Raw genomic sequence first — 25,449 nt, 5'->3', positions numbered from 1 at the left:
TTGCAACTCCCCATTGACCTCAAAGTTCGGGAACCTAGTGTCGGTCCCCGACTTTTGGGCAACAACATTTATCGCAGTCACATTTTCCAGTACATTTTTCAAGGTCAAGTCCTACATTTGGGAAGTCACAAAATTCCCCCTAGAAATCCCCAGTTCAGGAATTTTAGTCTCACCATCTCGTCCTCATCACCAGCCAGGACACACAAGGGGAACTTATCCATCTCCAACTGTGATGGGTTTTCAATGGGGTTCCCCCACAAGTCCCAGAAAAGACTTAAGTCCCTCCCGATTATCACTGGGTGCAGCAAACCTTCAACCACCTCGTCCTCATGGGGCTCCGTACCCTGGCTTGTTTTAACTGACACTCTGGTGATGGGATAGTCTTTGGCGTCCCCATGGATACAACGTACACCCACGTGTTTTCCCGGCATCAACTGATGGGGAAGTGTGGCCCTTATCAAGGTCATCAAACTCCCTGAGTCTAAGATTCCTGCCACCAACAAGCACCCCATTTATTTATTATTACTTGCAGCCCCTCAAAGAGCTGATAGTCCACACTGCAGGCAGATTAGGCATAGTAGGAGCAGCGCCTCCCTAGGCTACAGTCCATCTTTTCAGAGGACAAGGGACAACAGGCTGCTATAGGTCCAGGACCACGACATCTCCAGCAAAGCCAGTCTTTGCCCGTGGCCTTTGACAACCCCTCAACAACCGCTTGGCATCTAGGACTTCCCCCAATGGTGGCTTTACTACCCCTCTTTTGGGGCTCAGGTTCTCACTGGGTACCCCAGTATGAAGATGCACCACCCCCTGGCTTTCTTAGAGACCTCTCGACCACTTGGAACTGTTCCACAAGGCTCACCAGTTCATCTGCATTTTGGGGATCTCCCTGGGCAACCCAGGTCTGCACCGGCCTAGGAAGGGAGTGCACACACCTGTCCATGACATCGTGCTCGACCATCTGGGCTGGAGTTGAAGATTCTGGTTGCAGCCATTTTTGCACCAAATGCAGTAGGTCAAACATTTGGTATCGAGGTGGTTTGTCCCTACAATAGGCCCAATGGTGAACCCTTTGTGCTCTGGCTGACAGTCACTCTTACACGTGCTAAAATTTCAGTTTTTAGGTTGGCATACTCCTGCGAATCCTGCATTGCCAAATCATGATAGGCCTTCTGAAGCTCACCAATTAAATAGGGAGCTAGCACCTCCACCCACTGCTCTGGTGGTAGCTTCTCATGCTCCACCACCTGCTCGAACACCATCAAAAAGGCCTTGATATCATCACCTGGGGTCATTTTTTGCATGGCTCATCTTACCATCTTCCGGACGTACGTGTCTTCACCTGAACTTGGTGGAGAGGCTGTCGGCTTTCCACGAACCGCTTCTGCCAGTAAGTCAATCTACTGCTGATGCTGCCACTGCATTTGTTGCATAAGCAACTTACTGGTCTCTTGTTGCACCATCTTTTGCTGCTGTAATTGCTGCTGATGTTGTAGCTGCTATTGCTGCTGTACTTGTAGCAGATGTTTGAGCAGGTTCTCCATCTTGCTGGACATCTATGCTGGCTTTTGGCCAGCACACGTGTTCACTGGGAAACTGTCCTCACTTCTAACACCTCCTGTGTTAGAGCGGCTCACTCGGCTGGACACAGAGGTATAATCGGAACGCTGTCTCTTTGGGTTGGTTTATTGTAGACCGCATAACCCAAGCTTGGGAAAGTAAACACGGCCCTCTTTGCAAAACAAAGAAAAAGAAACAGTCCTTTTGCTAGCGGGGGTCAGCCTGCTCACCGGCAGAAATGCCCATGGTTCAGATTTAGCAAACACTTTTCCTGGAGTGCTCTCTCTCCAGGCCCATACACTGAACACTGAAAGCTCTGGCAGTCAGCCATTTGAGCCCTGACCATGTGACTCCTCCATCATGTGATTGATGATATGATCTCGACATCATACAGGTCCTGTCAGGACACTGCAGGTGGAGATACGGTGGACCTCCTCCCACCCGCTCTATGGAGGTCCACTAAAACCAGCCCATAACATAACTCCCATTTAATCCTCTCAACACGTAGTGTGCTGGAGGAAACTACTCTGATTTTACATCACTGACGTCATGATGCGCAGTGACACTTATCTCCCCTCCATCATTTTACCAGTGACGCTGTCACAATATACTTACCTTTTTACTTTTTATTATTATTATTATTATTATTACTAGCTGAAGAGCCAGGCGCTGCCCGGGCATAGTAATTAACTATGGTTAGTTCTAACAAATTATAATGAATGTATCTATATAAATATATATATATAAACCTGAGTGTATAGCCCCGCCCACTCCGCATAGCCATATTCACTATAATATGCCACACAATCCCATCAGCCAGAGCTACCAGACAACTACCCCTAATATTCCACATCGTCCCATCAGCCAGAGCCACTAGACTACTAATATCCCACATCATCACTTCAAAGTCACCAGACTACTACCCCTAATATCCCACATCATCCCGTCAGCCATAGCCACTGGACAACTTCCACTAATATCCCACATCATCCCGTCACAGCCGCCGGACTACTACCCCTAATATCCCACATCATCCCGTCAGCCAGAGCCACCGGACTACTACCCCTAATATCCCACATCATCCCGTCAGCCAGAGCCACCAGACTACTACACCTAATATCCCACATCATCCCGTCAGCCAGAGCCACCGGACTACTACCCCTAATATCCCACATCATCCCGTCAGCCAGAGCCACCAGACTACTCCACCTAATATCCCACATCATCCCGTCAGCCAGAGGCACCAGACTACTCCACCTAATATCCTACATCATCCCGTCAGCCAGAGCCACCGGACTACTACCCCTAATATCCCACATCATCCCGTCAGCCAGAGCCACCAGACTACTCCACCTAATATCCCACATCATCCCGTCAGAGCCACCAGACTACTACCCCTAATATCCTACATTATCCCGTCAGCCAGAGCCACCGGACTACTACCCCTAATATCCCACATCATCCCATCAGCCAGAGCCACCAGACTACTCCCGCTAATATCCCACATCATCCCATCAGCCAGAGCCACTGGACTACCCCTAATATTCCACATCATCCCATCAGCCTGGGGTGAGAACCAGAGCGCTGAGTGGAATGGCCCTAACTTCCATACCGGGGATACCTTTAAGAGAGGCCTGGCATCAGAACCAGAGCACTGAGTGGATTTGTCCTGACTTCCATACCAATAATCCCTTTAATAGAAGCCTGGGGTGAGAATCAGAGCGCTGAGGGATTTACCCTAACTTCCATACCGGAGATCCCTTTAAGAGAGGCCTGGGGTCAGTACCAAAGCGCAGAGTGGATTTGCCCTCACTTCCATACTGGGGATCCCTTTAAGAGGGACCTGGGGTCAGAATCAGAGCGGAGAGTGGATATGCCCTCACTTCCATGCCGGGGATCCCTTTAAGAGGGGCCTGGGGTCAGAACCAGAGCGCTGAGTGTAATTGCCCTAACTTCCATACCAATGATCCCTTTAAGAGGCACAGGGGTCAGAACCACAGCGCTGAGTGGAACGGTCCTAACTGCCATACCGGGGATCCCTTTAAGAGATGTCTGGGGTCAAAACCAAAGCGCTGGATGGATTTCCATACCAATGATCCCTTTAATAGAGGCCTAGGGTCAGTATCGGAGCATTTGAAGGCAATTGCCCTGACTTCCATACCAGGGATCCCTTTAAGAGAGCCTGGGGTCAGAACCAGAACCCTGAGTGGAATTTCCCTCACTTCCATACCTGGGATCCCTTTAAGTGAGGCCTGGGGTCAGAATCAGAGCGCTGAGGGATTTGCCCTAACTTCCATACTGGAGATCCCTTTAAGGGAGGCCTGGGGTCAGTACCAAAGCGCAGAGTGGATTTGCCCTCACTTCTGTTCCAGGGATCCCTTTAAGAGAGGCCTTTGGTCAAATCCAAAGCACTGGATAGATTAGCTCTGACTTCCATACCAATGATCCCTTTAATAGAGGCCTGGGGTCAGAACCAGAGCATTTGAAGGCAATTGCCCTGACTTCAATACCAGGGATCCCTTTAAGAGACCCTGTGGTCAGAACCAGAGCGCTGAGTGGATCGGTCCTAACTTCCATACCGGGGATCTCTTTAAGAGAGGCCTGGGGTCAAACCAAAGCGCTGGAGGTATTTGCCCTGACTTCCATACCAATGATCCCTTTAAGAGGGAAGATGTGCCTATGGGATGGAGGATGTGTGATGGAGGATATGGGCAGGGAGGGGGGATTCATTTCTGTCATGTGCTCTCTGCTCCTTTCTGCGGGGCAGACGATGGCTGGAGCTTATGTTCCCAGGGATGCTAGATTTCTCCCACCATGTCACTGTCTTCTGAGGTGTTGCTATGCAGTGAGAAAACTGTTGCTCCTAGCAACCAATCCCAGCTCAGCTTCTTTTAAACAGCTCTTGTGAAATGAAAGATGCTTTGTGATTGGTTGACGATACACACATTCAATTTTATATATAGAGATAGCGCCATTTATTCCATGGCACTTTACATGTGAAAAGGGGTATATATAATAAAAAAACAAGTACAATAATCTTAAACAATACAAGTCACGACTGGTACAGGAGGAGAGAGGACCATGTCTGCAAGCTCACAATCTACAAGAGATGGGTGAGGATACAGTACGTGAGTGTAGAGCTGGTTTTGCAGCGGTTTGGTGGTTACTACAGGTTGTAGGCTTGTTGGAGGAGGCATGTCTTCAGGTTCTTTTTGAAGGTTTCCATGGTAGGCGAGTCTGATATGTTGCGGTAGAGAGTTCCAGAGTAGGGGAGATATGTGGGAGAAATCTTGTATGCGATTGTGGGAAGAGGAGATAAGAGGGGAGAAGAGAAGGAGATCCTGTGAGGATTGGAGGTTGCGTGCAGGTAAGTACCGGGACACTAGGTCACAGATGTATGGAGGAGACAAACTGTGTATGGCTTTGTATGTCATGATTAGGGTTTTGAACTGGAGTCTCTGGGTAATTGGTAGCCAGTGAAGGGATTGACAGAGGGGAGAGACCAGGGAATAGCTGGGGTATAAGTGAATTAGTCAGGCAGCAGAGTTTAGAATAGATTGGAGGGGCGCGAGAGTGTTAGAAGGAGGCCACAGAGTAGGAGGTTGCAGTCAAGGTGGGAGATGATGAGTGCATAGAATAGTTTTTGCAGATTTTTGGTTGCGGAATGTACGGATCCAGGCAATATTTTTGAGTTGAAGTGTGCAGGAAGTGGAAAGAGATTACCTCAAGTCAGCGAGCTTGCGGGACTGTGGAAAGTAAGCAGCTATTTACTTTAATGGCTAGGTCCGTTGAGGGGGTTAAGTGAAGTGGGGAAAGATGATGAATTCTGTTTTGTCCATATTAAGATTTAGAAATCTAGTGGAGACGAACGATGAAATAGCGAACAGACATTGTGGGATTCTAGCTAGCAGGGAGGTGATATTTGGTCCAGAGAGGTAGATCTGTGTGTCATCAGCATAAAGGTGATACTGCAAGCTGTGAGATTCTATGTCCCATGAGAGGTGGTGTGTTCTCCTTCAATGGAAGTCTTCAAACAGAAGATGGACAGACATCTATCTGGGATGATTTAGTGAATGCTGATTTAAGCAGGGGGTAGGACCAGACGACCCAGGAGGTCCCTTCCAACTCTACCATTATATGATTCTATAAGCTTTACTAGGTTGAAGTTGTAAGTGAAGAACAGCAGGAGTCCTAGGACTGAACCTTGCGGGACACCAACAGATAGGGGGCGAGGTGAGGAGGCTGTGTGTGAGTGGGATACACTGAATGTCCGGTTTGTTAGGTATGACGAGATCCAAAATAGGGCAAAGTCTGTGATGCCAAGAGATGAGAGGGTCTGTAGTAATAGGGAATGATCCACTGTGTCAAAGGCAGAGGACAGGTCCAGGAGGAGGAGGACAGAGTGATTTCTCTTTGCTTTGGCGGTTAATAGGTCATTGGTGACTTTAGTCAGGGCAGTTTCAGTGGAGTAGTGCGGTTGGAAGCCAGATTGTAAGCGGATGAAGAGGGAGCAGGAAGAGAAGTGGGAGGACAGTTAGAAATGGACGTGGTTTTCCAGTAGTTTTGAGGCATAGGGGAGAAGTGATATGGGGCGATAGCTAGATACAGAGGATGAGTCGAGAGAGGACTTTTTGAGGATGGGTGTGATTGAGACATGTTTGAAGCATGAAGGGAAAACACCGGTTGTTAGTGATAGGTTGAAGAGATGGGTTAGGGTTGGGACGAAGATTGTGGTGAGGTTTGGGATGAAGTAAGATTGGATCGGGTCAAGTGCACAAGTGGTGAGATGTGATCCTGAGAGTAGAGTGGAAAGTTGATCTTCTGTAATGGTGGTGAAATTGGTTTTGAAGGAAGAGTACTGAGTAGTTAGGAAGAGGGGTTGTGGGGTTTGTAGGCCAAAGTTTTGATGTTAACAATCTTCTGCTTGAAGAATGAGGCAAAGTCTTCAGCTGAGATGAGTGAAGAGGGAGGAGGTGCTGGGGGACGGAGGAGAGTATTAAAAGTGTTGAATAGCTCTTTAGTGTTGTGAGACAGGGAGGATATGAGAGATGAGAAGTATGTTGGTTTTGCTGTAGTAAGTGTGGCCTTGAAAGTAGTGAGGGAGTTTTTGAATACGATGAAGTGCTCGTTGGAGTGGGATCTTTTCCATTTCTGCTCAGCAGCCTGGAAGCCTCCCTCAGTTCTTTGTTCAGGCTGGTGTGCCAGGGTTGTCTATTGATTTTCCTAGCTTTGGTATGTGTGAGAGGGGCGACTGATTCGATAGCTGCAGCTGTTGTGATGTTATATAAAACAGCAGCAGCTTATACATTGTGAAAGGAACTTATGTCTGTAAGAGGGAGATAGGATTCAGAGAGTGAGTGTTGATCGAGTTGTTTTAATATCTCTACGAGGGTGTGCAAGTTTCTGGAGTGGGGATTGTGAACCTGAAGAGGAGTTGGAAAAGAATGTAAGTAGTTTGTGGTCAGAAAGAGGCAGAGTTGTTATGAGAGGTTAGATAGGGAGCAGAGGCAGGACAAGATGAGGTCCAGTGTGTGGTCATCTTTATGAGTGGCTGCGGAAGACCATTGCGCAAGGCTGAAGTGAGAGATAGAAGTTTAGAGACAGCTGAGAGGGAAGTGTCAATGGGGATGTTGACGTTGCGAATGTTCATAGTGAGGTTGCCATGATCGAAGAAGGTGGTGGTTGGCCCTGGGGGGTGGTATATGACAGCCAGTTGGTGATTGGAGGGGGAGTAGATGCACAAAGAGTTCATCTCAAAGTAAGGGAGGGTAACAGAGTGTGGTAGTGGAATTTGGGTGAAGGAACAGTTATCTGACAGGAGAAAACCAACTCCTCCGCCATTCTTTCTGCTGGGGCGGAGGGTGTGGGAAAGATGGAATCCACCATACGAAAGTGCATATTTCTTTCTCCATATATTCTATGCATGTCCTGTGCATTTGCTTACTTTTGCTTCTAAGTCACATTATTAGTAAATTGAGTCCACCTGTGTGCAATTTATTTTTATTATAACCATAGCTATTCTGTGAATACCTCGGAGATTTGTTTGAGAAAATTTAGGGATCAAGCAGCAACATGAAAACCAAGGAACACACCACACAGGTCAGGGATAAAGTTGTGCGAAAGAGTAAAACAGGGTTAGGTTATAAAATAAAACATAGCTCAAGCTCTGAACATCTCACGGATTCAATCCATCATCCTAAAATAGACGTATAGCACAACTGCAGACGTATCATGACATTGCCAGCCACCTAAACTAATATCCCGAGCATGAGAGCAGTAATTAGAGAAGCAGCCTAGAGGTCCATGGTCACTGTGGAGGCCCCACAGAGATCGACAGATCAAGTGGGAGAATCTGTTTGCTAAATAACTATCAGTCGTATATGTGACGGACACAGCAATTCTTCTTAATTATGCAAGACTTAAATTGAGTAGGTCCAGAATCATAAACTGTTGTCTGAAGTATTGACTCTTCTTGTAGAGCGAATATTTACCTCTAATATATTAACTCCTACAGTTTATCTTCTGTTATCTTTTGCAAAACAGTTTTTAGGCACATGGTCATTGAACAATGATGTGTGCTGATTAGTGATGAGCGAGTATGCATGTGGCTCGGTTTTCCCTGAGCATGCTCGGGTGGTCTCCGAGTATTTGTAAGTCCTCAGAGATTTAGTTTCTGTCGCTGCATGATTTGCAGCTACTTGGCAGCCTGAATACATGTTGGGATTGCCTGTTTGTTAGGGAATTCCCACATGTATTCAGGCTGTCAAGTAGCCACAAATCATGCAGCTGCGGCAACAGAAACTAAATCTCCGAGCACTTCCAAATACTCAGAGATCACCCAATCTTGCTCAGGAAAACCCGAGCAACGAGCATACTCGCTCATCACTAGTGCTGATATGTTGATTACTTAGGCTAGTTTCACACTAGCGTTCGTCAGAGCTGCAGAGGGCTGCGTAGTTCCTCCGTTAAGCCCTGCCCACTGCCGCACCTCTTTCTTCAGCTACGCCTACGTCAGCATGCGTCCTGCTTACCCTATCTTTAACATTGGGTATACAGGCCATGCGAATGTATGCGGATGCCTGCGCATGTGTCGTTTTGACGCTGCGCTGACCACATTCAAAATGCAACGTGTTGCGCTCTGCGCAGCGTTAAAACGATGTATGCGCAGGCATCCGCATACATTCGCGTGGCCTGCATACCCAATGTTAAAGACAGGGTACGCAAGACGCTTGCCGATGTAGGTGGGGCTGAAGGAAGAGGTGTGGTAGTGGGAGGGGCTTAATGGAGGAACTACACAGCCCTCTGCAGCTCTGCCGAACGCTAGTGTGAAACTAGCCTTACATTGTTTATGCCAGCCAGTTTGTTGGCATTCCCAAACAGAGGAGGGAAAACTATGCAAATAGCATACATAATTAAACAATGCAGGTTGACCTCATTCACATCTCTCTCTGACCTTTGGATGCTGGTTGAAGGCAAGTTGAGAACTATATAAATTATTATTATTTATTTATATAGCACCATTGATTCCATGGTGCTGTACATGAGAAGAGACTTTTTATTCTGGTTGGGGTGACTCTTCAGTATCTCAGCTTAGGGTACTACGGATCTTGCTGGAAGGACACAGGACTGCTTCTACTGTCACTGAAAGCCCAGAGACGTCTTAAAGAATCCAGGTTGGGACTGTCGGTTCACCTGGCCACATACGTCACTGCTCTCTATTAGCTTCCTAAGCTTGCCATTACCTCCTCGCTGTGGGGTTCCGACAAAAGTGGGGAGGCAATGGTGGGGGTATGTGACACTGGGAGCAGCTCTAATCCTGGCAAATCAGCGGAAGGGTGAGACTGTAATTCGGACCATCTTGGGTATTTGCTGGGACTGTTCTCTATGCTATTGTGTGTTCGTGGTTCAATAAATTATTTCCACACTGTTTTACCCTCACCCTGTGTTGTCTGAATAGTGTTCTGCCCATGGGGAGAGAGAGCAGGCATTCAGTGGTGTGAGCCTTTGTCCATGTAGTCTTTCTAAAGACAGCCGGGCCAGCAGACAAGAGCACCCACAACCCCTGTGTTTCCACAGTATACCCACAAATCTGGCCTTTATGGAAGAGTGCAAGAAGAAAGACATTTCTTAAAGCAAGCCATAAAGAGTCCCATTTGCAGTTTACAAAAAGCTATGTAGGGGGACACGGCTATTATGTGAAAGAAGGTGCTCTGTTCAGATGAGACCAAAATAGAACCCTTTGGGCCAAATGCAAAATACTTTGTGTGAGGAAAACTCACTGTTCATCACCCTGAAAACACCATCCCCACCCTGAAATATGTTGGTTGCAGCATCATGCTGTGGGGAAGCTTTTCTTCAGCAAGGGACAGGGAAGCTCGTCAGAGTTGATGTGAAGGTAGATGGAGCTAAGTACAGGACAATCCCAGAGAAAAACCTTTTAGAGGCTGCAAAAAATTGAGACCGGGAAGTAGGTTCACCTTCGAGCAGGACAATGACCCCAAACAAACTGCTAGAGCTACAATATAACGGTTTAGTTCAAAACATGTTCTTGTTCGTGTGTGTGAATGGCCCAGTCACATTCTGGACCTAAATCCCATTGAGAATATGTGACAATACTTGAAAATTGCTGTTCACAGATGCCTCCATCAAATTTCACTGAGTTAGAGCTAGTTTTCAAGGAAGTGTGGGCAAAAATGTCAGCCTCTAGATGTGCCAAGCTGGTAGACACATACCCCAAAAGTCATACAGCAGTAATTGCAGTGTAAGATGGTCCCACAAACTGTTGTCTCTGGGGGCTGAATACCAATGCACTTTACAATTTTCAGATTTATGTTTCTAAAATAATTAGAAAACCATGTATCATTTCCTTTACACTTAACAAATACTTTCTACTTTTGTGTTGGAATGTCACATGAAATACCTAAAAATACTTTTAAGTTTGTAGGTTTAAAAATGTGGAAAATTTCAAATGGGATAAATACTTTTTAAAGGCACTGTACATGATAACATGCCGTTAATGATCAAAATGATGTAAATCGTTTTTATGAGTAAAAGGATCCCTCCTTCCTCCATATACATTTTCTGTGTATGCTAATTGTATATAATTGCATCATCTCTTTTCATGTTATATGATATGTCTGATTTCTATGCAGTGGTTAAAAATAATGGATCCTTCCTTTTAAACATGATATAGCTAATTTGTTTACCTTGTTTCTATAATAACACATACTGAAATACTGTTACATACCAGTAATGTGCAAACATTAGTAGAAGCCAGTTGAAGCGTATCATATGCAAAACAACCATGGTCTCTCAGCTCCAGCTCCCTTCCCTGAAATTCCCTATGCTCATGTCTTTTTAATGAAGATGGAATAAGGAAAGTGTTTTTAGAAGTATTGATGCGTGCAGTCTTGGCTTCTTATTTTTCCAATGATGCATCGAGGGGCTCACTGGAGCGGCGCTGGTCCAGGTGGTATATTATTTTCTGCACCAGACTGCAACAATTAAGAAGGGCTTGTCCAGCAGTCCCTTTTTAGGTTACGTTCTCACCATGAGCTTTTGGTGAGTTTTTGATGTTGCAGATTTTCTGTAGCATTTTTGCACCTATTGCATTAGGTTACTTGAGTTTATGCATTGCATTTTTACATGCATTTTTGATGCTTTGTGTTTTGTCTCTCTCATTGATATATCTTGTTTTAAACAAAGCTGCACGGTTTTTGGTATTTCCTGGTATTTGGCTTTGCAAGAACTTTATTGATAGAGTTGTGTACGGATTACATGCTCTTTTGATGATTTTCAGCTGCAGAAATGCACTAAAAACGCATATGCGGTTTTATTTTCTGCATCTAATACAATTTTGTGGGAAAAATCTGCACATAAATGTGTATTTGCAAAAGAAATTGTCATTTTGCAGATGTGAAACAAGCACCACAGGTCAGTTTACGCCAAGTTAAAAAAAAGCACAATGGGAATGTGATTTCTATATATGCCATCCATTTTGCTGAAACAGTTATAGCTACGTTTTTGACGCAGCGAAAATATGCAGCTTCAGAAACTTCACAAAAACTCATCATGGGCACACAGCCTTAAGTACAGTAATCCTGCAGAGTTAAAGCAAAATTAAACCAAGGAACCCATTTAGGGGTTCTCGGAGACTATTGTTAAAAAAAAGTCCAAGGTGACATACTTCAAGTTGCAACCCATCAGTCATATTTCAGGATGGCTTCCATCTTGTATAAATAACGCTTGAGGCATGTCTGAACCGCCAGAGGAGCAGCATCGTGAACAAACATACCTAGTCTCTCAACCCCGAATCAGGGCACTAACAGGTGAAAAAAAAAAATGAAAGACTGAGCAGAACGGGCTTTTCCTTTCAGTCTCTGTGACCTGTTGTAAAGGTCTCAGACTGATTCAGCAGAATGGGTTTACAAGTGAGGTCAGAACAAGATTGAAGCTGGAGGGAAAAAGTTTGTTCTGCTGCGCCAGCCAAGCAGAAGTTTCAATTGTTTTCATTTCTACAGCCCTGCTCCTGGACTGATTGAGCAGATCAATTATGTTTGTTCAAGAAGCTGCCCCTTTGACAGTCAAGATACATGTCTCGAGTGGTATATCTTCAGCCTGCAACCCTCCTTGACACACAACTAGCATGGGTTGCTAGTTTTAGAACATTCTTGGAGAACCCCTTTAAGTCAAAATATGCAGCTTTACATTTTTTGTTTCCTGATCTTTTTCAGAACATTAAAATAAGTGCAAAAATGAGTTAATTATGTTGTTAAACTAAAGATTTACAAAAGCTCGAAATATAACTGTGCATACTATAATCACTTCTATTGAATACTGAATAGTGATGAGCGAGCACTAAAATGCTCGGGTGCTCACTGCTCGGGTCAAGCAAATTGGAATTCTCGAGTGCTCGACCCGAGCAACAAGCCCAATGTAAGTCTATGGGAAAACCAAGCATTTTTGCCGGCGCCCCCCCCCCCCCCGAGGGTCTTTTTAGGGTCTAAAAACATCGGAAATCGATGGGAACAGTGCACAAATGACATGGGAACATCATAGGGAAGACCCCCTGGAAGCATTTCTGACTCCCAGGTCACAGCTGTGAACAATGTTGTCAGTCTTACGCCACTTTTACAGGCGCACAATAAAACATACAAAAATTAAACCAGAATGGAATTTCCTGGGAAATATGTTAAGGAACATCCTTTCCAGGGTAATGATTTGTATGTAAGGCAAAATAAATTACCTAAAACAAAAATTTCCTCCACCACTTGGGGTAAGTTCACACGTAGCGTTTTTCAACTTTAGCTTTGCTTTCAACCAAGACAAATGCGTTCACTGCTAAATGTCATTATAACATTTTACAACCTTATGCGGCCATGTGGTGTGTGACACATCATCAGGCACATCTTGTTTCATCTATGAACTAGGGACTCTGAAAGTCAGAAAGTCAATTTTTATAGGACCAGCAGTCAGCCCTCACTATTCTTAGAGAGCCATCAGCTTATGTTTGCTTATGCATTGAATGCAAGACCTGCCCTGCCCCAAAGTTGAATGCACCCCAATAAACCTTTCAACCCACGTACTGTATTTCCACATGAAACTAAAGTTCCCATTATTCATTTGGTACTACCATATTGTTTGCTTATGCATTGAATGCAAGGCCTGCCCTGCCCCAAAGTTATACGCTCCCCAATAAACCTTTGGCCCCACGTACTGGATGGCTACATGCAGCCAAAGTTCCCATTATTCATTTGGTACTCCCATATTGTTTGCTTATGCATTGAATGCAAGGCCTGCTCTGCCCCAAAGTTATATGCACCCCAATAAACCTTTGGCCCCACGTACTGGATGGCTACATGCAACCAAAGATCCCATTATTCATTTGGTACTCCCATACTGTTTGCTTATGCATTGAATGCAAGGCCTGCCCTGCCCCAAGGTTACATGCACTCCAATAAGCCTTTCAACCCACGTACTGTATTTCCACATGAAACCAAAGTTCCCATTATTCATTTGGTACTACCATATTGTTTGCTTATGCATTGAATGCAAGGTCTGCCCTGCCCCAAAGTTATACGCACCCCAATAAGCCTTTGGCCCCACATACTGGATGGCTACATGCAACCAAAGTTCCCATTATTCATTTGGTACTCCCATATTGTTTGCTTATGCATTGAATGCAAGGCCTGCCCTGCCCCAAAGTTATACGCACCTCAATAAACCTTTGGCCCCACGTACTGGATGGCTACATGCAGCCAAAGTTCCCATTATTCATTTGGTACTCCCATACAGTTGTGGCCAAAAGTATTGACACCCCTGCAATTCTGTCAGATAATACTCAGTTTCTTCCTGAAAATGATAGCAAACACAAATTCTTTGGTATTATTATCTTCATTTAATTTGTCTTAAATGAAAAAACACAAAAGAGAATGAAGCAAATAGCAAAACATTGATCATTTCACACAAAACTCCAAAATCGGCCAGACAAAAGTATTGGCACCCTCAGCCTAATACTTGGTTGCACAACCTTTCGCCAAAATAACTGCGGCCAACCGCTTCCGGTAACCATCAATGAGTTTCTTACAATGCTTTGCTGGAATTTTAGACTATTCTTCTTTGGCAAACTGCTCCAGGTTCCTGATATTTCAAGGGTGCCTTCTCCAAACTGCCATTTTTAGATCTCTCCACAGGTGTTCTATGGGATTCAGGTCTGGACTCATTGCTGGCCACCTTAGAAGTCTCCAGTGCTTTCTCTCAAACCATTTTCTAGTGCTTTTGGAAGTGTGTTTTGGGTCAGTATCCTGCTGGAAGACCCATGACCTCTGAGGGAGACCCAGCTTTCTCACACTGGGCCCTACATTATGCTGCAAAATTTGTTGGTAGTCTTCAGACTTCATAATGCCATGCACACGGTCAAGCAGTCCAGTGCCAGAGGCAGCAAAGCAACCCCAAAACATCAGGGAACCTTCGCCATGTTTGACTGCAGGGACCGTGTTCTTTTCTTTGAATGCCTCTTTTTTTCTCCTGTAAACTCTATGTTGATGCCTTTGCCCAAAAAGCTCTACTTTTGTCTCATCTGACCAGAGAACATTCTTCCAAAACGTTTTAGGCTTTTTCAGGTAAGTTTTGGCAAACTCCAGCCTGGCTTTTTTTTATGTCTCGGGGTAAGAAGTGGGGTCTTCCTGGGTCTCCTACCATACAGTCCCTTTTCATTCAGATGCCGACGGATAGTACGGGTTGACACTGTTGTACCCTCGGACTGCAAGGCAGCTTGAACTTGTTTGGATGTTAGTCGAGGTTCTTTATCCAACATCCGCACAATCTTGCGTTGAAATCTCTTGTCAATTTTTCTTTTCCGTCCACATCTAGGGAGGTTAGCCACAGTGCCATGGGCTTTAAACTTCTTGATGACACTGCACACGGTAGACACAGGAACATTCAGGTCTTTGGAGATGGACTTGTAGCCTTGAAATTGCCTGTAGCCTTGAAATTGCTCATGCTTCCTCACAATTTGGTTTCTCAAGTCCTCAGACAGTTCTTTGGTCTTCTTTCTTTTCTCCATGCTCAATGTGGTACACACAAGGACACAGGACAGAGGTTGAGTCAACTTTAATCCATGTCAACTGGCTGCAAGTGTGATTTAGTTATTTCCAACACCTGTTAGGTGCCACAGGTAAGTTACAGGTGCTGTTAATTACACAAATTAGAGAAGCATCACATGATTTTTCGAACAGTGCCAATACTTTCGTCCACCCTCTTTTTTTATGCTTGGTGTAGAATTATATCCAATTTGGCTTTAGGACAATTCTTTTTGTGTTTTTTCATTTAAGACAAATTAAATGAAGATAATAATACCAAAGAATGTGTTTGCAATCATTTTCAGGAAGAAACTGAGTATTATCTGACAGAATTGCAGGGGTGTCAATACTTTTGGCCACAACTGTAGATGCTTCTGAGATTGGTGCAGGAGCTGTTTTGTCCCAAAAAGATCTGGTGACTTCTAAAATGAATCCCTGCGCCTTCTTTTCTCAAAAATTCTCCCCATCTGATCGTAACAATGACGTGGGGAATTGGGAATTGTTGGCCATGAAATGGGCATTTGAAGAGTGGAGACATTGGTTGGAGGGAGCTAGACATCAAGTTGTGGTCCTCGCCGACCACAAAAATTTGATTTATCTTGAATCGGCCAAACGCTTGAATCCTAGACAGGCTAGGTGGGCCTTATTTTTCATGCGTTTTAATTTTATGGTCTCTTTTCTTCCGGGCACTAAGAATGTTTAGGCGGACGCCCTTTCTAGGAGTTTCTTTGCAGATTCTCTTATTGTGACCGAGCCTAATGCCATTCTAGGTGAGGGGGTAGTTCTTTCCGCCATCTCGCCCGATTTGAGACGCGCCCTGGAGGAATTTCAGGAGGACAAACCTGAGCGTTGCCCTATGGGAAAATTGTATGTTCCTGACCAGTGGAGGAAGAGAGTGATGTCTGAAATTCATTGCTCCACGTTGGCTGGTCATCCAGGTATTTTTGGTACCAGAGATTTGGTGAGTAGGTCTTTTTGATGGCCTGCCTTATCACGTGATGTCAGGAATTTTGTGGAGTCCTGTGGGATTTGTTCTCGGTCTAAACCCTGTTCTCGTTCTAGTGGGTTGTTGATGCCCCTGCCGGTGTCCAAGAGGCCATGGACCCATATCTCAATGGATTTTATATCTGATCTTTCTGACTCTCAGAGAATGACTGTTATCTGGGTGATTTGTGATAGATTTTCTAAAATGGTCCATCTTGTACCACTCCCAAAGTTGCCATCTTCAGATTTGGTGCCCTTGTTTTTACAACATGTGGTTTGGTTGCATGGGATTCCTGAGAACATTGTGTCGGACAGAGGAGTCCAGTTTGTTTCCAGATTTTGGAGAACTTTTTATTCCAATCTGGGAATTCAGTTATCTTTCTCCTCTGCGTTTCATCCTCAGACCAATGGGCAGACAGAGAACAAACCAGACTTTGGAGTCATATTTGAGATGTTTTATATCTGCTGATCAGGATGAATGGGTCTCATTTTTGCCCTTGGCCGAATTCGCGCTAAACGATAGAGCTAGTTCTGCCACTTTGATGTCGCGTTTTTTCTGTAACTGGGTTTCATCCTCGATTTTCTTCAGGGCAAGTGGAATCTTCGACTTGCCCAAGTATGGACACTGTGGTAGAGAGAATGCAGCAGATTTGGGACCAAGTAGTGGATAAGTTGTCCCTCTCAGGAAAAAGCCCAACAGTTTTCCAACCGGCATAGGACCATTGGTCCCCGGTTTAAAGTGGGTGATATGGTTTGGTTGTTGTAAAAGAATATTTCTATGAAGGTTGCGTCTCCAAAATTCAAGCCAAGATTCATTGGACCTTATAAGATTTTGGAGATTCTTAATCCTGTTTCTTTTCGATTGGCTCTTCCAGTTACGTTTAAGATCCATAACGTGTTTCATAAATCTCTTTTGAAGAGGTTTGTGGAGCCAGTAGTTCCTATGGCAACACCTCCTGACCCTGTATTGGTTAAAGGCAATGTGGAATATGAGGTAGAGAAAATATTGGATTCTCGTTTGGCTAGACTGAGACTCCAGTACTTGGTCAAATGGAAGGGTTATGGCCAGAAGGATAATTCTTGGGTTTCTGCTTCTGACATTCATGCCGATAGATTGGTTCATGCTTTTCACCGGTCCCATCTTGATCGGCCTGGTGGCGTGGATGAGGGTTCGGTGACCCCTCCTCAAGGGGGGTTCTGTTGTGAATTCACTTTCTGGCCTACCTCTGGTTGCTAGTGAAGGTAGTGAAGCTGGTTGTATTGACAGAGGGGTTGCGAGTTCTCTTTCCGGGCTCCCTCTGGTGGTTACAGGAGGTAATGGAGCTGATCTAATTAACAGAGGCCTGCCACCTGATAATGAGGAGGACGATTGGACATCTGGAGTTTTTGACTGGATTTAAGACAGTTGACTCCCTCTATCCCTGCTAGTGATTTTTTCCTGCCTTCTGAGGTCTTAGTTTCCAGTTCAGTCCCTGCATGCTCAAGCTAACTGTTCTTTTGCTATTGTTCACATTTGATTTGGTTTTGTCTATTCAGTTTTGTGTGGTCAGCCAGCCCCGGATGGGGCTGCGCTGAATTTCCATTTTTATGTTACTGCTTGTGCCAGTTTGTTTTTGTCCCTTATTAGATTGGCCTCTTTTTGCTCTGCTTTCAGAATATGCCAGAGTGCTGATATAGTGGGCGAATTCGAGTGACTTCAGTATTTTTCTATCAGACGTGTTGGACATTTTTGCAGGGCTTTTTGCATGATTGCAGACAGTGTCTTTCCTTTCCTGTCCTGTCTAGTTAGTGTGGTCCCCATCATTTGCTCAGCCTATTTTCCTACCTGTGTTTGTGTTTTCATCTTGTCTCACCAACAATATATGTTTGGGGGCTATCTATTCCTTTGGGGTCTGCTCTGGGGCAGTTTAGATTTCCCCTTTCTTGCTTTGAGCTTATTTAGTTCTCCAGCTGTGTTGAGGCATCTAGAATCATCGTAGGTACGCTCCACGGCTACTGCTAGTTGTGTGGATAGGATCAGGGGTCTGCAATCCGCTTAGTTACCAACCTCTCTGGTTTTCTGTGGCTTAGCTTGGTCTTGCTTTCCTCCTCAGTGACCCAATCATAACAGGGACCTCAATGTTTTCAGCCAATATGATTGGCTGAAACAATGAGAGAGGCTGAGATTGGCTGTTCAGAATTGAACAGCCAATTACAGCGATCGAGAGGCCGGGTGGGTGGGGATACAGCATGGGATGCCGACATCATCTTCCTACAGATAAGATGGCGTCAGAATTTAAATGCGATCATCGCGACTTAAGTCTCAGTGTCGCATTAAAGGGCATGGCGTACTATTCCGTCCATGGGAATTAAGTTTCAGGTCACATGGACGGAATAGTACGTCCAATGGCAAAGAGGGGTTAAAATATCTGGCCTGTAGGTAACACTTTTTTTTGTAAGCAAACTGGTGTCAATAACTAGACTAAGACACAGCTACAACAGTTCAATTGAGCCCAAAAAATGCCCCAATTTTTAGCCCATATATAGGTGAGGCCTGTGACAGAGATCCCCCACTTTTAATTATCTGGCCGGTATTTTTTTTAAAATGCATAGAAAGGCTAAGACACAGCAACAACAGTTCAATTGAGCCCAAAAAATGCTCCAATTTTTAGCCCACAAATAGGTGAGGCCTGTGACGGGGATACTGCACTGTAAAATATGTTGTCTTTCGTTTTTTTTTCACAGGAAAATCATGACAAGAACTAGGGTAACACACCAAGAACTAGGCCAACACACAGCAAAAACAGTTGAATGGAGGCCTCAAATGCCACAAATTGTAGCTCACAGATAGATAAGGCGTGTGACGGATATACCAGACTGTAAAATATGTGGCCTGTATTTTTATTTTCTTACCCTAGTTCTTGACACTATTTTCCTGTAAGAAATTAAAAATGCAGGCCACATATTTTACAGTCTGGTATCTTCACCACACGCCTCATCTATCTGTGGGCTAAAAATTGTGGCATTTCAGGCCTCCATTCAACTGTTTTTGCTGTGTCTTACCCTACTTCTTGACACTATTTTCCTGTAACACAAAGCAAAAACCGTTGAATGGAGGCCTGAAATGCCACAATGTTTAGCCCACAGATAGATGAGGCATGTGACGGAGATACCAGACTGTAAAATATGTGGCCTGTATTTTTATTTTTTTTACCGCAAAATAGTGTCAAGAACTAGGGTAGCACACAGCAAAAACAGTTGAATGTAGGCCTGAAATGCCACAAATTTTAGCCCACAGATAGATGAGGCGTGTGACGGAAATACCACACTTTCAAATATCTGGCCTGTATTTTTTTTTTGAGGCAGTATAAGTGTGTTAATAAGTAGGCTTAGACACAACAAAAACAAAATTCTATGGAGGCCTGAAATGGCACAATTTTAACCGCAATGATATGCGATCTGTGTGGTGGACAAAACCCCGTGGATAATATCTACCTTGTTGCTAAATATTTTTTTGGCAGCTAAATATTATTGGGCAGCAAAATGGTGTCAAGAAATTGTATAAGACACTCCAAAAAAATTTTACAGTACCATAAAAATGGCAGAATTTCCTGCGCACTCAGATGTGATCGCTGGGACGGGCAAACCCATTTAAAATAGCTGGATTTTCACGCTGTACTGTGAAAAGGATCTGGCTGTATTCTGCAGTGTCAACAAGCAAATGGAGAAAAAAGTGCTCTCTGGATTGCTTTTGAATAAAATAATCAGGAATCTGATGCAAAAAAAAAAATATTCCTGGCCACTGATACCTGGGGCTGTGTATATACGGTCAATATATGTAATAGGCAGCAGCAGCAGACAGTAATGGAATGGGCCCTCTTGATGTATGCAATTTAGTATGCCACATACAATGCCTGCCTGACTAGCAGTGATATCTATATACCCACATACAGTGCCTGCATGCCCTACACTGATATGTGTTGTGAGTTCATTTTCCCCTTCACCGTCGATGTCTGATGAACTCCCTCTTCTGGTGAAGGAAGGTAGATGATGACTGGGTAACAGGAACTGCTGACTGGATATAAGGCAGCCGACGCCCTTCTGAGTCACTGGTGATTTCCTTGCTGGATTCTTGGAGACCAGTCTGATTCCTGCTTCCCAAAGATAAGTTTTTGCTCTGCTATTGAACTTATTTTTGTTTTGTTTACCTTGTTTTTTGGAGTTCAGCCATCCCCGGTCGGGGGTGTGCTGAGTTCCATTTTTGTCTCTGCTCAGTTTGCCTCTTTGCTCTGTCTTCAGAATTTACCTGAGTGCTGATATAGTCATTTTGAAGTCCTAGCGACTTCAGGGCCTGTTTTTCCTATCAGACGGTTGGGACATTTTTTGGTAGGGTTTTTTGCGGATTGCAGACACCAGCTTTTCTATCCTGTCCTTTTTAGTTAGCTTGGGCCCCATCGTTTTCTCAACCTATCTTTCTATCTGTGTTAGTGTTTTCATCTTGCTTCACCGTCATATGTTGGGAGCTGCCTATTGCTTTGGGGTCTGCTCTGGGGCAGTTTAGATTTTCCCTTTCTTTCTTTAGGCCTATTTAGTTCTCCGGCTGTGATCGAGGGGTCTAGGGCTTCGTAGGAACCCCCCATGGCTACTGTTAGTTGTTGTGGATAGGATCAGGGGTCTGCAATCCAATAGCTACCAACCTCTCCGGTTTTCTGGACTTAGCTTGTATTTTTGTTTTTTCCTCCTTCGGTGACTCATTCATAACAGATATGTATATACCCACATACACTCCCTGCCTACCTAGCACTGCAATATACCCCGTAATTAGTCCTTAGAAGGACTGTTGATTTAGCTGGATTTGTGTATTCAATTGTGGTATATCCACACTAAAGCCCCCATTACACATAACGATGTCCCAGCGATCCCACCAATGATCCTACATGGATGGGATCGCTGGGACATCGTTAGGCTGATCACTGGTGAGCTGTCACATAGACAGCCCCTCCAGCGATCAGGACCAGCGAGCAAGCTGGTTTCTAATGTGAACATCGGGTATCCAGGATACCCGATGTTTACCTTGGAAACCGGGGTACACGCAGGTTTCTAATGTAAACATCGGGTATCTAAGCTGCACGGCTCCTGGATACCCGCTGTTTACCTTGGAAACCAGCATGTACGCCGGTTTCCAAGGTAAACAGCGGGTATCCAGGAGCCGCAGCTACTGGATACCCGATGTTTACATTAGAAACCAGCGTTCAGCGTCACGGATCGCTGGTCATGCTGCCACACGCAGCGATGCGCGCTGGCCAGCGGGAGACCAGGGATCAAAAACGGCCAAGGACAATCCTGGACGATCAGCGATCCCCGTCACACACAGCGATCTCGCTGGGGAGATCGCAGTGGCGTCACAAAATCAGCGATCAGGCTAGCGAGATCGCCGTGTGTGACGGGGCCTTAACTTTGAAACCCCCAAATATGACCCTATCTTGGCAGCAACTCTCCCTACACTATCTGATTCCAGAGCTGAATGTAATGAGCAGGGCAGTGACAGGTCTGATATAGACCTGATGACGCTGTGCTGCCAGCCAATCACTGTAATGCAACAACCAACATGGCTGCGACATTACAGTGCGTGGCAGACAAACTCTGCATGTTGATTGACTCTCTAAAGAGCGCCAAACATGGAGGGCAGGGACCCGAGCTCCTACCGAGCAAACCCGGAAATCGCTGTATTCGCCCGAGCATCACGAGTACAGCAATGCTCGGGCGAGTACCGATCATTACCGAGTATTCTCGCTCATCACTAATACTGATTCCTCATCTGAGCTTTACCAGCAGTGAGAGGGTGCTTCACTGGTGAGGCCAGCCCCACAGTTTGAGAAGCACTTCTCTAATGGCTATGTTCTCATTTGCACCTAATTTGTTTCTATTATTTGATTACTTTCTAAATGCAATTGTAAGGTATTTTATATCTGGTCTTTATTAAATAGTTAATGTTATTTTGCTGCTGTTAAGCCTGTGCAACTGCTATACATAGCGTATTTACGTTATCCCTGTACTGCTCCTCCTTCCATAGTCAATGAAGGATCTCCTCTTTATTGACATTGATAAGGTATAATTCCCCCCTCCTCGCTGACTCTGCTGTGGATTTAACTCCTCTCCAAACATAGTAACATAGTTATTAAGGTTGAAGGAAGACTTTAAGTCCATCTAGTTCAACCCATATCATATCCTAACTTGCCCTAACATGTTGATCCAGAGGAAGACAAAAAAAACCCATGTGGCAAACAGTAAGCTTTACATTGGGGAAAAAAATTCCTTCCCGACTCCACATATGGCAATCAGACTAGCTCCCTGGATCAACGCAATATTAAGGAAACTAGTGTATATACCCTGTAATATTATACTTTTCAAGAAAGGCATCCAGTCCTTTCTTAAATTTTATTAGGGAATCACTCATTACAACATCATATGGCAGAGAGTTCCATAGTCTCACTGCTCTTACAGTAAAGAATCCGCGTCTGTGAATATGCTTAAACCTTCTTTCCTCGAGACTTAGAGGATGCCCCCTTCTCCCCGTCACAGGTCTAAGAGTAAAAAGATCATTAGAAAGGTCTTTGTATTGTCCCCGCATATATTTATACATTGTAATAAGATCACCCCTAAGCCTTCGATTTTCCAAACTAAATAACCCCAAGTGTAATAATGTCTTGGTTTTGCAGACCCCCTAGTTCCCTAAAAACCTTGGTCGCTCTTCTCTGCACCCGCTCCAGTTCAGCCATGTCTTGATTATACACCGGAGACCAGAACTGTACACAGTATTCTAAGTGTGGTTGCACTAGTGACTTATATAGAGGTAAAATGATGTTCTCCTCATGAGCATCTATGCCTCTTTTAATGCATCCCATTATTTTATTTGCCTTTGCAGCAGTTGCCTGACACTGGCCACTAAATGTGAGTTTGTTGTCCACCCATACACCCAGGTCTTTTTCAGTGACAGTTTTGCCCAGTGTTTTACAATTAAGCACATAATTATACATCTTGTTCGTTCTACCCAAGTGCACGACCTTACATTTATCCCCATTGAAGCTCATTTGCCATTTATCAGCCCAAGCTTCTAGTTTACATAAATCCTCTTGTAATATAAAATTGTCCTCCTCTGTATTGATTACCCTGCAGAGTTTAGTGTCATCTGCAAATATTGAAATTCTACTCTCTATGCCCCCTACAAGGTCATTAATAAATATGTTAAAAAGAAGCGGGCCCAAAACTGACCCCTGTGGTACCCCACTGCTAACCGTGACCCAGTCCGAGTGTGCTCCATTAATAACCACCCTTTGTTTCCTATCCCTGAGCCAGCTCTTAACCCACCTACACATATTTTCCCCTATCCCCATTGTTCTCATTTTATGTATCAACCTTTTGTGTGACACCGTATCAAAAGCTTTTGAAAAGTCCATGTACACCACGTCCACTGCATTCCCTTGGTCAAGTCCTGAACTTACCTCTTCATAAAAGCTTATCAGATTAGTCTGACAGGAACGGTCCCTTGTAAACCCATGTTGATATTGGGTCATGAGGTTATTCTTCTCCAGATACTCCAGTATAGTATCTCTTAGAAAACCCTCCAGGATTTTACCCACAGTTGAGGTTAAACTTACTGGCCTATAATTTCCAAGTTCAGTTTTTGTCCCCTTTTTGAATATTGGCACCACATTTGCTATACGCCAGTCCTGTGGTACAGACCCTGTTATTATGGAATCTTTAAAGATTAAAAATAATGGTCTATCTATGACTGTGCTTAATTCCTTCAGTACTCGGGGTTTTATCCCATCCAGGCCTGGGGATTTGTCAATTTTAGTGATTTTTAGACGCCGCCGTACTTCCTGCTGGGTTAAGCAGGTGACATTTAATGGAGAATTTTATCCCTGATCATGTTATCCGTCATGGGATTTTCTTGTGTAAATACTGTTGAAAAAAAGTCATTCGGCATATTGGCTTTTTCCTCATCAACCATTTCACCCAGACTATTTTTAAGGAGGCCAACACTATCATTTTTTAGCTTCTTACTATTTTTGTAGTTAAAGAATATATTGGGATTATTTTTACTTCTCTGGCAATGAGTCTCTCTGTCCCAATCTTTGCTGTCTTGATTTGCTTTTTACAGAGTTTATTTAATTTTCTGTATTTATCTAATGCCTCATCACTACCTACTTGCTTCCTCCCCTTACAGATTACCTTGTGTGTGGCTTCCTCTATATCTAGATTTTTCTTTATATTGTTTTGATTTTTTTCTGGAATTTGGCAAAACATTTACTCTGATGTTAATAGTAAGTAACTAAGTAATTTATCATTTCTGTTTATTGTGCTTTGCAGTTCTGCTTGACAAAGATCAGAATCCAAAGTGGAAGCCAGAGCAATTAGAAGATGTGACTGATGAATACCTAGACAGCTGTTTTGCATCCCTTGGCAAAAATGACCTGATCTTTTAATCTAAATAAAGCAATACATGTGTTTAAATGAATGTGTCAATTTTGATAACACTATGACATGCAAATATAAGGAGTAAAGCTATGTTCACAGTTGGGATATGGTTTTCATTTATAATCTGTATAGTACATTGTCGACACTAATGTCATCCAGGCCTAAGAAGGTACAGTGAGCTCACGCTACAACTTACTCAGATGATTCTGAGTCTGTTTTTTCATGACACATTGTACTTTGTGTTAATGGTAAATTTAGGTTAATATGACTAGCATTTATGAAAATATTGAAAATTTGACAAAACAATTTGAAAATTTTGCAATTTTTCTAACATTTAATTTTTATTAATAAAGATAGTTATATGACACAAAATAGTTAATAAATAACAATTATCACATGTTTACTTTATATTAGCATATATTTTTTTAAAACCTAATTATTTTTTGTTTAGAAGTTAGAAGAGTTAAGTGTATCAGCAATTTTTAATTTTTTCCAACAAAATGTACAAAAAACAATATATTTTGAGACCACATCACTTTTGAACTGACTTTGAGAGGCCTATGTGAAAGAAAATTCCCCAAAGTGGCACCATTTTAAAAACTGCACCCCTGTTTAGTACATTTAAGAACTTTATTAACCCTGCAGTGCTTCACACGAATTAAAGCAATGTGGAAGTAAAAAATGAAAATTTAATTTTTTCCCCCCAAAATGTTCTTTTAGTCTGAAATTTTTCATTTTCACAAGCGTAACAGGAGAAAATGGACCCCACAATTTGTTATGGAATTTCCCCTGTGACGGAAAACTAATGTTTAGGTGCGCAGGAGGGCTCGGAAGCTCATTTGACTTTTGGAGCACTAAACTGGCC

At 43.9% G+C, this 25,449-nt stretch overlaps 1 protein-coding gene across 6 annotated transcripts in view; it reads left to right on the top strand.

Moving 5' to 3' along the window:
- The window catches only part of HIBCH (3-hydroxyisobutyryl-CoA hydrolase), a 536,626-nt gene extending 511,939 nt beyond the window's left edge, over window positions 1-24,687 (top strand). For all 6 annotated transcript variants that reach the window (XM_073558177.1, XM_073558173.1, XM_073558174.1 and 3 more), the window contains one exon: window positions 24,477-24,687. In XM_073558177.1, coding sequence (XP_073414278.1) covers window positions 24,477-24,592 — 116 coding nt within the window. In that variant the 3' untranslated portion in view covers window positions 24,593-24,687. The remainder of the gene's footprint in view (window positions 1-24,476) is intronic.
- The last annotated feature ends 762 nt before the right edge of the window (window positions 24,688-25,449 follow it).

This window comes from Dendrobates tinctorius, unplaced genomic scaffold, assembly GCF_039654945.1.
Source record: "Dendrobates tinctorius isolate UK_male_01 unplaced genomic scaffold, ASM3965494v1 ptg000254l, whole genome shotgun sequence".
Taxonomy (NCBI): Eukaryota; Metazoa; Chordata; class Amphibia; order Anura; family Dendrobatidae; genus Dendrobates; species Dendrobates tinctorius.
This window is presented reverse-complemented; position numbering and strand designations above follow the sequence as displayed.